The sequence below is a fragment of the Podarcis melisellensis genome (assembly GCF_964234715.1).
Source record: "Podarcis melisellensis genome assembly, chromosome: 5".
Classification (NCBI taxonomy): Eukaryota; Metazoa; Chordata; class Lepidosauria; order Squamata; family Lacertidae; genus Podarcis; species Podarcis melisellensis.
Window position 1 is genome coordinate 38,658,062 of NC_138537.1, and position 14,852 is coordinate 38,672,913.

Here is a 14,852-nt window from a genome sequence, read left to right on the forward strand (position 1 = left end):
AAAATGTAAATCTGTCCATTGCTTCCAGGATGGTTGGAGGGATCTTACCTTTGGGATGGGTCGTGTTTTACCCGGCAGTCCTGGAGTACTTGCAGGATGAGATGAGCCAAGAGAAGACACTGATCTGTGGCTGCTGAATTCACCTTCCTCATTATTTCCAGGAAATTGCTTATTTGCATGCAATGGTGCTTCAGACTTCTCCAGCCCTGGCTCAAGTGACTGTCCTTGTTTTTCAGTATTTGTCCCCATCCTGCACTGTGGGCAAAGGTTGTATGTATCTCCTTTACAACATTCCCAATGATTAGCCTCGCCTTCCCCATTCTCGTTCTCCTCCAGATTTCTCCGTGAATCAGCTTCCATAGCAGCAGAGATAAGGTCAGGACTAGAACCAGACATCCTCCTTTGGGCGTGATTACTAAGAGGACTGCGTAGGGCTGCAGCAGGGCCAAAATATCGAAGGTTGTTAGCACAGTTGGCTATGTCCTGCCCATGGATGTTCATTCGGGGGTGATGCCCATGATGATGAGGGTGGTGCTGATGATGGTGAGATGAATGGGCCAAGTCATCTTGAGCTGACTGATTTTTCAAGATCCCTGTGAAATCATTGTAGCTGCCTTTGCTGTTTCCTCGCCGGTGGCGTGGTTTGCTACGGTAACGTCCTTTGTTACTGAGGGTTGACATCTTTGGACTTCCTGAAAGGGGAGAGCCACTAGGAGCCACTTCAGTGCTGGATATGCCATCCGTCTTCAGCAAGTCAGGCCTGAGAAAGGATACAAAAACCAGCATGCTCTCTATTAGAAGTAACATATGCAAGCTTCCACTCTATGGAGATTTTCACATTATTTCCTTCATTTTTTGTCAACATGCCCATTGACAGATGACATTGAAGTAACACAAGTTTTGTTATAGGTCACATAGGGTAAACTAAAAATAAAATTCGGAATTGGCAGGTACCAAAGGAAGCACTGAGGTGAACCAAAGGCATGCATACATCCAGTGGGCTTCTTGGCTTTTTGCCTTAAATAAGGAAATTAGACCTGCATTCCCACCCCATGTTGCTTGCTTAATAATTCAGGTGAACATAGAATAAATCCTATGACTCCCAGTTTGCAACAACAGGTTTTGCAGCAATGTGAATTAGCTGTAGCATTATGCTAAAGCACTGGTTTAAAAAAATGCTTGGCTACAAAAGCCCAGCTGTGATTTGTAGGCATTTATTTCTCAGATCTGTGGTGGTTCCACACTACCCACTATCAACAGATCAGTACATACTGAAGAACTCATTCTAAATGGCAAGGAGCAAAAATGCTGAAATGCCACACCAATCTCCAGAATTAAAGCTGTCTAGATAACCCCTTAGTACATTTAATCCAGGTCAAATATCAGCTGACCATTTTGCTAATATTAAAAGCGCACTCTCTGATATAAAAACTGTATTGGGTACTCTGAGATTCCTAAATGACCACCGATAAAACTCTTTGGTCCAACATTCCGCTCTTAAATTGCACCTGCTCTACATTACTAAAACTTCCATGTTATTGGTGATCATAATCAAGGACACACATATCCCATCTTATAGATTAATGTCTAATTCAAGGATGCTACACACCAGAAGATTTGTCAGTGCCACTTGAGTAATCAGTCATTTTGTGCAATAATGGATGCTGACCCTAGCAGATGTGGCTTCCTCATTTTGTAGATATATGCACGTAATTGTGAAAAGCCTTTGAACATGTTTTTGTTATTTGGCTCACCGTTTAGTCTGGCCCCCAGGCTTGTGTGAGACTCCTCTCCTCTTCATCAATTTTTCCATTGCATTGGCATGGATTATTGGTCGGACTGGGTGACGCTTGTAAGTCCCAGGATATTTCTTTTCCACAGCTTGCTCCCGCCTGCACATGGATTAAAAATGAAATTTGTAATTTTTTCATTATAAAATGATTTTTTTTTGAATATTTGCAATTTCCCCAAGTCAAAAGAATAATAAATATTACACACTGTTGTCCACACAAGTGCTCATGTCAGCATTTGGGAGGGGAACCTAGCTATTCTCTAGGCCACTGTCTTATTAAACTGGGGAGATGGGACCCAATACTAGGTAGAGCCTGATCTAAAGGAAGCAATAACAGCAGCACTACCACCCAAAAAAAATATGGTAAACAAAATTGGTATGTTTAGGTCAAAGGTGGGTCTGCATCTGAAGAGGTTGGAGTATGCTGATCTAGGCAACAACTAATGTGACCATAAGTGCTGGTTGTGTTTCATATCAAGATTAAAAAACATGGATGTGCAATAGAAGTGTTGTGTTCTAAAATAAGAAGCTTTCCCCACAACAATCCTGATTAGAAAAAGAAGTGTCTGGAGCAGATCCATGGAAAAAATTAAAACCAAGGAATGGCAATTGTTCTCTTGCACTATGTAAGGGAAACACAAAGAGAACACAATTTCCTGCCATTGAAGCAAATTACGCTTGTTTGTCATCCAGATCTCGAAACAGATCATTATGGGGTTGTTGTTTTAATCTAGAACAATCAGAAAACCTATGAATCCCTGCTTCTAATTATGTCATCTGCATGGCTACAAGGTACATCTATGTGGATGAGCGTACTTGATGAGCTCCTTTTCTCGAACCTCCAGCTGTAACATGATGGCACTGAGCTCCATGTACAAATTATTGGCTCTCTCCAGTTTTCTCTCATAATGTTCACGAATGTCCAAGGCATGCCTATGAAAAAGAAAGGAGAGCTACAGGTGAGTGGCTTTTCCTCCAAGGGACAATTTGTACAGGCAAAAGGGAAGCTTAATAGATGTACTTATGCAGAATTATTCTCAATTAAACATCTCATCTACCACTTCCAAGATAAGCAAATGATGAAAGTATCTGAATGTAATAAAACCAAAATCAGAGTTTAGATATGAATGAAGCACTCACTAAAGAGAACTCTGTTAAGATCCTTCTGCTATAATTCAGGGTCACCCAGGATAAGAGATTGGCAGTAAATTCAGGACAAACAAACAAAAGTTATTTCTTTATGCAGTGCATAGTTAACATAAGGAATTTCCTGCAACAGGATGCTTATCTCCTTAAAAAGAAATTAGACAAATTACTGACAGATAAAACTATTGACAGCTATTAGCTATGATAGCTAAATAGAACATCCAGGGTCAGAGGCAGACTGAATGTTCTGTTTGCATTCTTCCCAGAAATATCTGGCAGTCTCTTGGTGGAAACAGGATAGTTAATTGATCTGAATTAGCAAAGCTCTTCTCACGCACTGAAAGTCAACAGACCTGAGTTCTTCTCTTCTGCGACGAATAAGTTCTTCATCTAACCGGTGTATGCAAGTTCCTTCACTTTTAATCTTCTCAAAGTGCTTCTTCACTTCTTCTCTCCATTCAGCCTGCCAAAGCAATTTAGATGGATACACAGCATAACTCATGGCAGTGACAACTGCACAATAAAGGGTTGCACTACTTTAACATATTAAAAAGAAACCCAAGCTTCTTTATTCCAATAGTACTTTTGTGGTAGGAGGCCGCAAAGCTATCTGATCACCAGGCTTGACCAGGGACTCATCTTTTTAGCTGAAATTCTAACATTAAGTACAGACGTGTATTGCAAATCTCTCCTAGCGTATAAAACTGATTGCCATTTCAAACCTATGAACAGCTCAATTTCTTCTCAAATCTGTAGCCAACTGCTTTTCAGGCCCAAGACTACATGGAGAGTATGCAATACTCATGGAAATATAATAACAACTATTTATTTGGCTTTAGATTTCACACCACAATTCCTACGGATTTGCACTTGTAGACATCTTGATCACTTCAGTAAAATGATTTACTTTAATACTTCACTGGAACAAAATCTGCACCCTGCAGACACCATCCTATCAGGAGGTCCATTCTGCACAATGTTGGAATCAGGCCTTTTGTGTGACAGCACCTACCATTTGGAACTCTGTCTAACTGTACATCACACAGGATTCTTCTATATTATCTTCTAGATGCCTGCCAAATATATTGCTCTTTCAACAAGCCTTTTAAAATCTTCATCCCACCTGGTATCTAGCTTGGAATGGAATTAATTTTATGTATGTGCTGTTGTTTTTTATTTACTGCTTTTTATTTACAACTATGTTATTATATTGTAAATCGCTTTGGGGTGCATTATGGGAAGAGATTCATAAATGAATGCCTGTGCTTTTCTCTTCCTATTCCTACCATACAAGTCTTATTAAAGAACACATGGCAAGCCAATGATACAGTCTAGTGCTAGAAAAGAAAAAGATTTACCTGAGACTTGAAATAAGTCTCTTGAGGGGTACCCAACACATCAGCAGATGCAATGTCAAGGTGCATAAGCGTCTGTCGAAAAGAGGGCCGATTCCGTGGCTTGCTTTGCCTGACAAATTAAAGAAAAACAAACAGGAGAGAACATCCAAACATAATTAAGAAGCAATTTGGAATATTTTAATTGATGGTTTCATTTGAAATAGGCCTTTCTCACTGCCTATTAGAATACCACCACCCCCTAAAGAAAAACAAAGGAGGAAGCAATCAGGAATACATAAATGTCAGTTTCCTTATTCCCCCTCCCGTATCTGGCAAGGCAAACCAAACCCTCAATGTAACACTAATGTAGAAAGATTATTAGCTAGATATGAACACTATATCCTCTCACTTTGTTATTTTCCACGCATCCATTTCAGAAGCATCTTCACTTATTCTCCCTTCTCATCCCTTCCTTTCCAGCTACTGGAACAATTATGGTGGAAAAAGAAAAGGGCACCAAATTCAAAAAAGTCACAAAGGAAGTATTAGGAGCATATTCAAAGTGTGTCCCCATTTTTCCTTTGCAGGCATGGCTTCTACTTATTATCTTACTGTCAGCGGCAATCATAATGCATTCATATCAGTTCATACACTTGAAGAAGCTGTTTTACCCTAAGCCAATGTATTATTCTAAACTGTGCTTTACAAAAGAACAGACTGTAGTATCACAGTGTTAATGCCAGTATCTTACTAGTCAGTGCAGACAAAGATCTCATCCTTCACTCTCATTTTGTGGGCATACTGTGGCGTTTTGTACTGGAGGTGGAAGAGGAGTGTGCACAAGACCAGCTGGGCTCAGTGTGGACAGAACAACCCTTACCATGTTTGCTTCATAAGGATCTTGAATCCATCTGGGCAAGTGGAGGGCACAGGAAGGTGCAAGCTATTACTGCCTACCCCCCAGATGATGGCTGAGGAGTCGACATCCTTATATGGAATCTCTCCAGTGAGAAGCTCCCACAAAACTACTCCAAATGACCTGATAGAAAATGAGAGAGATAAAAATCAGAAAAACTGTATACAACAGGGAAGTTAAGGCTCAGATCTTCTAAAGCAAAGCTGCTAGTGATGCTAAGTCATGAGAACATAGTTTGTCTCAGAGGTTCTGTTGGAAACACTGAAACTGACAAGTACTTATTAATGCATTACTCACCAAATATCCACCTTTTCAGAGACAGGTTCATTGCGAATCACCTCTGGCGCCATCCAAGCTACAGTCCCTGCAAAGGACATTTTTGTACTCTTATCGCTGAGTTCTTTAGAAGTACCAAAATCTGAAATTTTTACTGTATCATTGTGAGTAACTAATACACTGAAAAGAAAAAAAGGGAAAAATGGGGAATAAAGTTTGAATGTAATTCCAACTCACAACCACAATTTAGGTCAAATCTCATTTTCTGTCTTACACTCCCCACATGCTAACAACTCACTTGGGTGACTTGAGGTCTCGGTGGATGATTTTATGAAGATGCAAATAGTTCATTCCACTAGCAATCCCTGTTGACCAGTCCACAAGCAGGCGAGGTGTGACCTTCCTACCGGCTCGCAACACTTCATACAGCTGTCCATGAGCACAGTACTCCATTATTATACAGTAGCACGGTGCCTGAGTACAAACGCCCCTGGCATAAAAAAGAACTATAGATTAAAAACAACAAAAGCATTTATAATAATGAGAACATGCAAGTGAAAAAAAAATGAAAAGTGCTGCCGTTGCTAATTCTCCTGGACAGTAAAAGTACTTCTCACCTTGAGACCAAATCACTCTTTCTTTTAATTTATTCATATTCATATTCTATCATTCAAATAAATTCACATTATTTTCACTTTATCCACCGATTAATTGGTCATATATGTACCAGAATAGTAAGTGGAATAGTGAAATGTCTTCCCAGAGCTATTTCATTCTAAACATTCTATTTCATTCTAAAATTGAATTTCATGAGGTGGCATTGATTATTACAGTGGTGCCTCGCAAGACGAAATTAATTCGTTCCGCAAGTCTCTTCGTCTTGCGAGTTTTTCGTCTTGCGATGCACGGTTTTCCATAGGAATGCATTGAAAATCAATTAATGCGTTCCTATGGAAACCGCCTTCCCCCGACCTCTTCTGGCGGGCGGCATTTTAAAATCGCCCGGGACAGCGGAGGACTTCTCCGCTGTCCGGGGCGATTTAAAAGCCCCTGGGAAGGCAGGCAGGGGGGACAAAGACTTTTGCCCCCCCCCCCGCCTGCCTTCAGAAAAGGTCCAGGACAGGCGCGGACCTCTCCGCAAGCAGCGGGAGCGCTCCTTGCGGAGAGTTGCAAGCGCGCCCAGGCTTTCCCGCCCCGCCGCCGGGCTTCGGGACATCGTTCCGATGCCGGGCGGCGGGGGGAGGCTTTCCCGCCCCGCCGCCCGGCTTCGGGACATGGTTCCGATGCCAGGTGGCGGGGGGAGGCTTTCTCGCCCCGCCGCCCGGCATCGGGACGATGCCCCGAAGCCGGGCGGCGGGGGGAGGCTTTCCCGCCCCGCCGCCCGGCTTCAGGACATGGTTCCGATGCCAGGCGGCGGGGGGAGGCTTTCTCGCCCCGCCGCCCGGCATCGGGACGATGCCCCGAAGCCGGGCGGCGGGGGGAGGCGTTCCTGCCCCGCCGCCTGGCATCGGGACGATGCCCCGATGCCGGGCGGCGGGGGGAGGCTTCAAAAGCCGTCCGGGGGCTTTTAAATCGCCCCGGACAGTCCCGGGGCGATTTAAAAGCCCCCGGTTAGGCAGGCAGGGGGGGCAAAAGTCTTTGCCCCCCCTGCCTGCCTTCAAAAGCCGTCCGGGATAGCGGGAAGCGCTTCCCTGCTATCCCGGACCGCTTTTAAAATGCTGGCGGTGGGGAGCAAAGCCTTTCGCCCCCGCCGGCCTTCCTGGACCTCTTCTGAAGTCCGGAGGGGGGAAAAGGGCTTTGCTCCCCACCGCCAGCATTTAAAAAAAGGTCCCCGAGATTTCCCTATGGGCTTTCGTCTTGCGATGCAAGCCCATAGGGAAAATCGTCTAGCGAAGCGTCGCAAAACCCGAAAAACCCTTTCGTCTTGCGGGTTTTTCGTCTTGCGAGGCATTCGTCTTGCGGGGCACCACTGTATTCAGGGTCTTGGGGCAGAATAAAGAGGATGAAATGCTGCTGAATTAACTCACATTAAAACTCTTTCCACACATAACAATAAAGTTTTCACAAAGAAAGGAGTGGGAAATAAAAATTTTAAAATTGCTGCAATAATGGATTGGGAAGAACTCAGGCTTCCACAGAATACAAAGCATGTTATCCAACTACAGTCATACCTCCGCTTACATATCTCTCCGGTTATGTAAACTTTGGGATATGTAACCGGCAAAACCGGAAGTATATTTCTGGGTTTTTGCCACATGTGCATGCGCAGAAGCGGTCTCTCTGGTTGCGAAAAACTTGGGATCCAGCCAGACCTCCGGAACGGATCCCGGCTGCAACCAGAGTTACCACTGTACCATGCATCCATAAACATACATCCATAAACAACAACTTTGTTCCTCCCTTCATATGAACTGGAAACAAGCCAGGAAGTTTCAGTTTGCTACGGTTTCCATTTATATACTGGGAAACTATGGCTAATGGCTTCCAAAGAAGCAAGGATATGAAGCCTTAGTTTAAAGCTGGTTTAATATCCTGGTTTGTTTGGAAACTACAAAAAGAAGCAACTATTAAGTGACACTTGCCGGCTTGTTCACCTCAACAACATCTGATCATCTGAGGATAGTCAATTAATATAAGGATTCTGTTATACCAGCAGCAGGCATAGCTAAAGAAATAACCTTGAAGTTGAGATTTTCCAGCTAGAACTACTGTTTAGAGGACAGAAGGAGACCATTGTAACCTGAACACAGTTTAAGGTAAACGTAAAAGGTAAAGGACCACTGACGGTTAAGTTAAAGGTGACTATGGGGTGCAGCGCTCATCTCGTTTTTCCGGCCAAGGGAGTCAGTGTCTGTCCACAGACAGCTTTCCAGATCATGTAGCCAGCATGACTAAACTGCTTCTGGCACAACAGGACACCGCAATGAGTGCCGGAGCACACAGAAACACCATATACCTTCCCACCATAGTGGTACCTATTTATCTACTTGCACTGGTATGCTTTTGAACTGCTAGGTTGGCAGAAGCTGGGACAACTCACCCCATTGCGCAGATTCAAACCGCGGACCCTTCTATTGGCAAGCCCAAGAGGCTCAGTGGTTTAGACCACAGTGCCACCCACAACACAGTTTAGCAGGACATGAAGACATATAGCATATGAGTCCAAAAAAAAAACATTATTGTAGAGTCAAGATAATCAAAGTATGACCTACTTGAAAGCAATGATGTTGGGATGCTTCAACTTCCTCAAGTGCTTGATATCCGTTTCACTCTGTTCTCTCACTTTCTTGATGGCCACCTCCTCTGCTCTGAATTTCCCTAAGAAAACAGCTCCCTGCGCTCCACTGCCCAACCACTGAAGTTCAGAAATCTCCTCAAAAGGAACTTCCCATGTGTCTGATAAGAAACAAGCATTGTTATTCTGACTGCTATAGCTACCTTTTGTCAAGCCTCAGAGTAATCAACCAGTTAGTGCCTTTGTAGTCTGATACCCTGTTGAACTTTGCTAGCATGCAAAACGCTCACATCTAGATAATATTGTATTTTAAAAGAAAAAAAGCAGTAGTGCTTTCATTAGCTGTTAAGCTTCCCAGGAAATAACTAGGTGAGCATTCCCATAATAAAGATACTGAGATAGAAGGACAAACACTGTATCTCTTCAACCAAAATATCCCAAATGTTCTACTCCTAGAGGTGCTTTGGACCGGAAGTGCTTCCAGACTGGAAGTCAGTAAAGTAAGGGATAGCTGACTCTGAAATTGCCTTTGGTGCTCAGGGGTGATGCTACAAGGGGCACCAAACATTTGACAGCACAAGTGATAGTTACCTTCAGCTCTGTACAAACAGGAGGGCCCCCATTCATTTAATCAAAGAAGCACCGAGTATTCATTCCCACTGTACATGGAGCTCTTCCCCACAAATCAGCCCCACAAGCACAGCTTTTCCATGCACAATAAATGCACATTTGTTTTGCTTCAATCACATTTTAAGGAGCTCAGACTATTTGTTTCTTGATCTGGTTTGAGGATCCCTGCTTTAAAGATTATTAAGAACAACTAAGAATATGATCTTGCCACACCTAGGAAGAGATTTTGCATGCAGTCATCCCCGCATCCCCCCCCCATACCAGGGTAGAAAAATAATACCCCAGATCAGGGGCATAGTGTAGGTGGTGCTGGGGGGCCATGGCCCTGGGCACACAATTTATGTGGGGGCGCAAACCATGCAAGCAACCCCAGTGCAGCCCAGCCTGGCGCTCCTCTCCGCCCACCAAGGGCAGTGTCGGCCATTCAATCTCCCCCTGCAGAGGTGGGCAGGCAACTCAGCAGGGCCCCGCTTTGCTCTGGTGGGGGTGGGATCACGGCAGTGGCAAGGGCTAGTGCCTGCCCGGCACACCCACCCCGGGCATCGACAACCAATCCTACACCACTGCTCCAGGTGTCCAATAAATGACCCAATACAAGAAGCAACACAGAATAGCAGAAATCGCTGTTTGGTTTTGGGACTGCCTTATTTTTAGGCATTATGAAAGGTGAGTGGCAGTGCTTTTTTCAGGGGGTACTCAAGGGTCCACAGCTTTGGCACCTCTTTTCTTTTTGTTAAAAAGTGTGAGACACTTAGTGTTAACAACTTCATGGTGAGTACTGGCACCTATTTTTCGAGAAAAAAAGCACTGGTGAGTCAGATAGGAAACATTGATCCATAAATTCAAATAGATGAGATTGAGGCTACTGCAATTTTATGACACTCCGGAGGCTATACTTTCCCTCCTTTATATCTGAGAACATTTTTAAAGCCACAAAAATACATGGTTTGACTTTTTAGGTTTACCTTGTTGCTGCAGCTTGTAGTCAGTGGAGTAAGCTTTCCCTATAATATTCCATACAGGCTTCAAACAACCAAAGAGTCCTTCAAGAAATCCACCATTTCCACTACTTGATCTGTTGAACTGGATCTTGATATCTTCTGTTCCATTGTTGGTCTCTCCAGGTATATTATCATTGGTGCCCTGATGAACAGTAGTTTCCAATTCATCCTGTTCTGTTAACTGTAGCACGCTGTTTTCAAATTGGTCCCTTGAATCCTCACTTACACTGGTCAATACTGTTGTGGCAACTGGACTGCTCATGTTCTCTGATACATTGCTATGAAGTAAGCCCTTGTCTCGTACGTCTTCTATGATCTCAGATGAAGGATGGAGACCACTGGGTATATGTTCTCCATGCATCCTAGTGAAATCTTTATCTTCATTGAGGGTCTTGGCGATCACAGTCGTAGAGGAAGACCAGCTCAGGGGCTCCTGAGAACTGGTCATTGTACTGTGGGTGTGCATGGAGTTGACAGTCAAAGATATTGCTCTAACAAACACCAGTGCTCACTCCCAGTGTAGAAAGTGGCCACAACACCTGAAAAAGGAACCACAGAAAGGTTATGAGACTCATATATCTGATTACATTTGGAGACAAATATTTTAAATGAACAATAAACTGATGTAAACTACCTATTTATTCTTCAGATTAAGCCCAAGGATTCATTTCCTAACAAAAAGGCTATCCTGTCCCAAGGAACTTTTCATACAACAACAGAAGTAGCAATTGCTTGAAGTTACAACTGTTCTCCCACAGTTGTGGTATCTCTCAGCAATATATTGCATGCTGGACTTTGCCCATCTGTCACATTAAGCCACCTGACATCGAAACCAAACAGGCTCATGTGACAAAACTATTGAAGTATTTACATAGCTTGCCATGAAAAATCCAAGCTGCAATAGGGTCATTCCATGCATCGTAAAACAACAATTTTATTAATATAGAATTAGGTATTTAAAATTAAAGTTAAACAAGGCTGATATACTTTGTAAATTGATTTGTTATCATAATAGCCATTCAAAACAATTGTGCCCAACTGTAATGCAAATTTTTAACAAGTGTGCATTTAGGGGAAAACTATGGTATGTTGTGTTGTAACTCTAAATATAAGGTGTGGGGAGCCTTGGACACCCAATCACCCCAGATGTTGCTGAGATACAACTCCCACCAGCAAGCACAGCCAATAGCCAGGGGTAGTGGAAGTTATAGCTCAGCAATATCTGGAGGGTAAAAGGTTCCCCACACCTGTTTTATAAATAGGTAATTTCTACTGGGCTACTGTTTGATACTATGAGTGTGGACTTACTCAGGCATTATTGCAAGGACAGGTGTGAACTTCACCCATTTAAAGGTAAATATTACTGACAAAAGTGAATTACTGAGGTACATAGGAATGATCTTCTGTTCAACTATCTGTTTTACTATTACTAGGTTGTTAGTCCCAGCCTAGAGTGGTCTAACATAGAACACAGTCGTTCCTTAAGACAAGACAGGCTGAACTGAAGGAGAACCGACAGCTATATATAAGCAGGCTGAAACTAACAGTGGAGAAAAAGCTGGACTTGAGTAAGCTGATCTTACAGGAGACTTGCGTTTACTAGAATATGAACAATCGAGTTCCTCCAATTATGTTTTACTATACAGTGTTGTTATACTATAGCTGTTTTTCCATATTATGTAACACCCTTACAAAGTGGTTGCATCTATAGCAGCTGTTTGTGATTTATATTCAAAACAAGGGATAGAAACCTTATTTGCCTTATGCACTTATCTATATAAACCTGGAGATGAGTAACAATTTATTTATTTTTTTAAAAGATACGTTAAAAATATACATTTTAAACCAGTTTTCAAGATACAACTGCTGAAATCAACTTTACATCCCTGGAAAAAGGTCTAAAAGCATGTCTGGAATATGCAAACTTTGGAAGACAGAAGAGTTTCACAACCTGGAGCTGAACCACCACTGAGAGCACATCTATATGTGCCTTTCCTGCTCTAGTTACAGATAGGTAGCCGTGTTGGTCTGCCATAGTCAAAACAAACAAAAAAATTTCCTTCCAGTAGCACCTTAAAAACCAACTAAGTTAGTTCTTGGTATGAGCTTTCGTGTGCATGCACACTTCTTCAGATACACAGTGTGTATACACAGATACACACTGAAGAAGTGTGCATGCACACGAAAGCTCATACCAAGAACTAACTTAGTTGGTTTTTAAGGTGCTACTGGAAGGAAATTTTTTTGTTTGTTTTTCCTGCTCTAATTTGTCATGTTATGTTCCACTATTATGCTTCTGGGAGCCCCCCTTTTGCAGATACAACTTTTATTTTGTAATTCTGTCAAGCAAGAAGAAGAAAAAGAAATGTTTACATCTTTGTTCTGACACTGGAGAAAGCAAAGCTAATTACATATCTGTACATGAATTGACAGAAGGGCTGGATTCTGCTCCCCCAGTCTGAAAAAATATGTCTCAGATAAGCTGTTCTTCACACAAATAAAATCTCAGTTTCAATTGCCCAAGAAAATGTTGCCTTTATTCTGTAAACAATACATTTTATATGTATGATCTTCCCATGTGATATAAAAGATATTTTTAGCATTGTTTCCATTCAGAGCATTTTCATGTTCACAGTCCAATGGCTCTAGATTGCATAATCTAGTGTCACACAAAATAAATAAGGTTGCATAATGACTTCTGGTAATATCAAACACAGTATTTTTTAAAGTTAAGTTAGAAAAGGAAATGCACATTCATTATTATTATAGAAATATCACTGAACTGATATTTACACTACAAGGTATAGTATGAAAATGAGAATCCACTATCACACATTTCATTAATCTGTTTCTCCCTGAAGGATTCACTTTGCATTCTCTATATAACCATTATGCAGGCAGAAAGAGCTCTCTTCAGCTCCTAGTGTTGTCATATTAAGATATGAAACCAATAAAAGTTCCTGGCAGAAGCTACTCAGAATACCTCTTTTTACATGCCTTCCATTTATATACACTATACATTTTATTGCAGTAGCCTAAGTGGGATAGAAAATTTGTCATACAGCTTACAGAGTATGATAAAAAAAACTTATTTCTTTTAATTTCATAGTTGAGTTGGGGAATGGGGGGAAGAGAGTCAAGTAATTTTTTAGCATGCCATTGGCTTTAATTTTTTGACAAAAAATGCATGTGAAAGTCACCCATCAAAACCTATTCACCACAAACTAAATAGAACTCTTTCCGAATAGAAGACATAGGATACTTTGGGATTTTCCTTTCTGAAAGTGTGGCAGACCTGGTTAAATTAAACCCAGTTCCTGAATAGTTCCAAAATGGAGAACTGTGGTTTAATGTGGTTTACTGACAATAATCTTAATTGAGGATCGAACCATTGCTTAAGAGCCCGGTTAGCCAACTGACATCAAACCAATTTGATGCCAGTTCCCTATTTGACAATGGTCCTCCTAGCGCTGTTTCTCCAGAGAGAGACACTCACTTACAGAGGCCAAAAGGAAGTTCTTGCCAGTCCCTTTTACACTGCAGCCCTCAGGACCCCCTGAAAATCTGTTATGAGGGTTGGTGGACTGTCCAGAACAGATTTTCAGGGGGCACTGGAGACTGCAAGAAAGAGGGAGAAATCAGCAACATATTGCTTTTCCCTCCAACAGTCAACATCTCTCACCAGAACAAAAGCCTTTATAACAAGGCAACAACTGGATATAACCTTTTGGGTTTCTTTTATTTAGGATTTTGTTATAAACACCATAAATACATGAGATATGGAATAGAGCTGGACGATGTACTGAAGTTCACATCATGATAACAGTTTCATAATATTTGGCATGGCAATATATCGCAAATCACTGTGTGTGTGTGTTATGTAAAAAATCATGATATGGGAAGAACTGTGAAGCCGGTCATTTCTTCTGCCCCGTTGCTCTGTACTATAAAATATCAGTTGTATCAATACTCAAAGGTAAGTAAAATACTTAAAAGTAAGTAAAAATGTATCAGTTTCAGACCCCTAAGTAGTAGAAGTTGCTAGGACATTACCCCATTCACCTCTATATAGTTACATCCTTATTTCAAACATAGTGATATATTGGTATAGCACAATGTTTAGTGGATAATACATCACAATGTTGAAAACTATGTATCGCCCAGCCCTAATATGGAGATATATATTTACAGCAGACCCTCCAAGTGTCCCTATTTTCCAAGAACATCCCTGATTTAGAGAAGCTGTCCTGGTTTCTGATTTTGATCCTGGAATGTCCTACTTTTCCTTAAGCTGTCCCTATTTTCATTGGAGAAATGTTGGAGGGTATGGAGTTATCCGACCCCCAAGCCGCCTGAAGGCAATCCTATATAGGGAAGTTTTTAATGTTTAATTCTGTTTCTATATACAGTGGTGCCTCGCAAGACGAAATTAATCCGTTCCGTGAGGCTCTTCGTATAGCGGTTTTTTCGTCTTGCGAAGCAAGCCCATTGACAGCTTAGCGGATTAGCGCTACAGCTG

The 14,852-nt window shown here is 41.9% G+C and overlaps 1 protein-coding gene across 7 annotated transcripts in view; it reads right to left on the bottom strand.

Annotated features, from left to right (window-relative positions):
* The window catches only part of MAP3K13 (mitogen-activated protein kinase kinase kinase 13), a 41,850-nt gene that overhangs the window by 10,753 nt on the left and 16,245 nt on the right, over positions 1-14,852 (bottom strand). For all 7 annotated transcript variants that reach the window (XM_081910359.1, XM_081910361.1, XM_081910360.1 and 4 more), the window contains 10 exons: positions 10,298-10,872; positions 8,680-8,863; positions 5,766-5,957; positions 5,489-5,647; positions 5,156-5,314; positions 4,297-4,405; positions 3,292-3,401; positions 2,609-2,725; positions 1,755-1,892; positions 49-760 (listed from right to left, as the gene is read on the bottom strand). In XM_081910359.1, coding sequence (XP_081766485.1) covers positions 49-760; positions 1,755-1,892; positions 2,609-2,725; positions 3,292-3,401; positions 4,297-4,405; positions 5,156-5,314; positions 5,489-5,647; positions 5,766-5,957; positions 8,680-8,863; positions 10,298-10,799 — 2,382 coding nt within the window. In that variant the 5' untranslated portion in view covers positions 10,800-10,872. The remainder of the gene's footprint in view (positions 1-48; positions 761-1,754; positions 1,893-2,608; positions 2,726-3,291; positions 3,402-4,296; positions 4,406-5,155; positions 5,315-5,488; positions 5,648-5,765; positions 5,958-8,679; positions 8,864-10,297; positions 10,873-14,852) is intronic.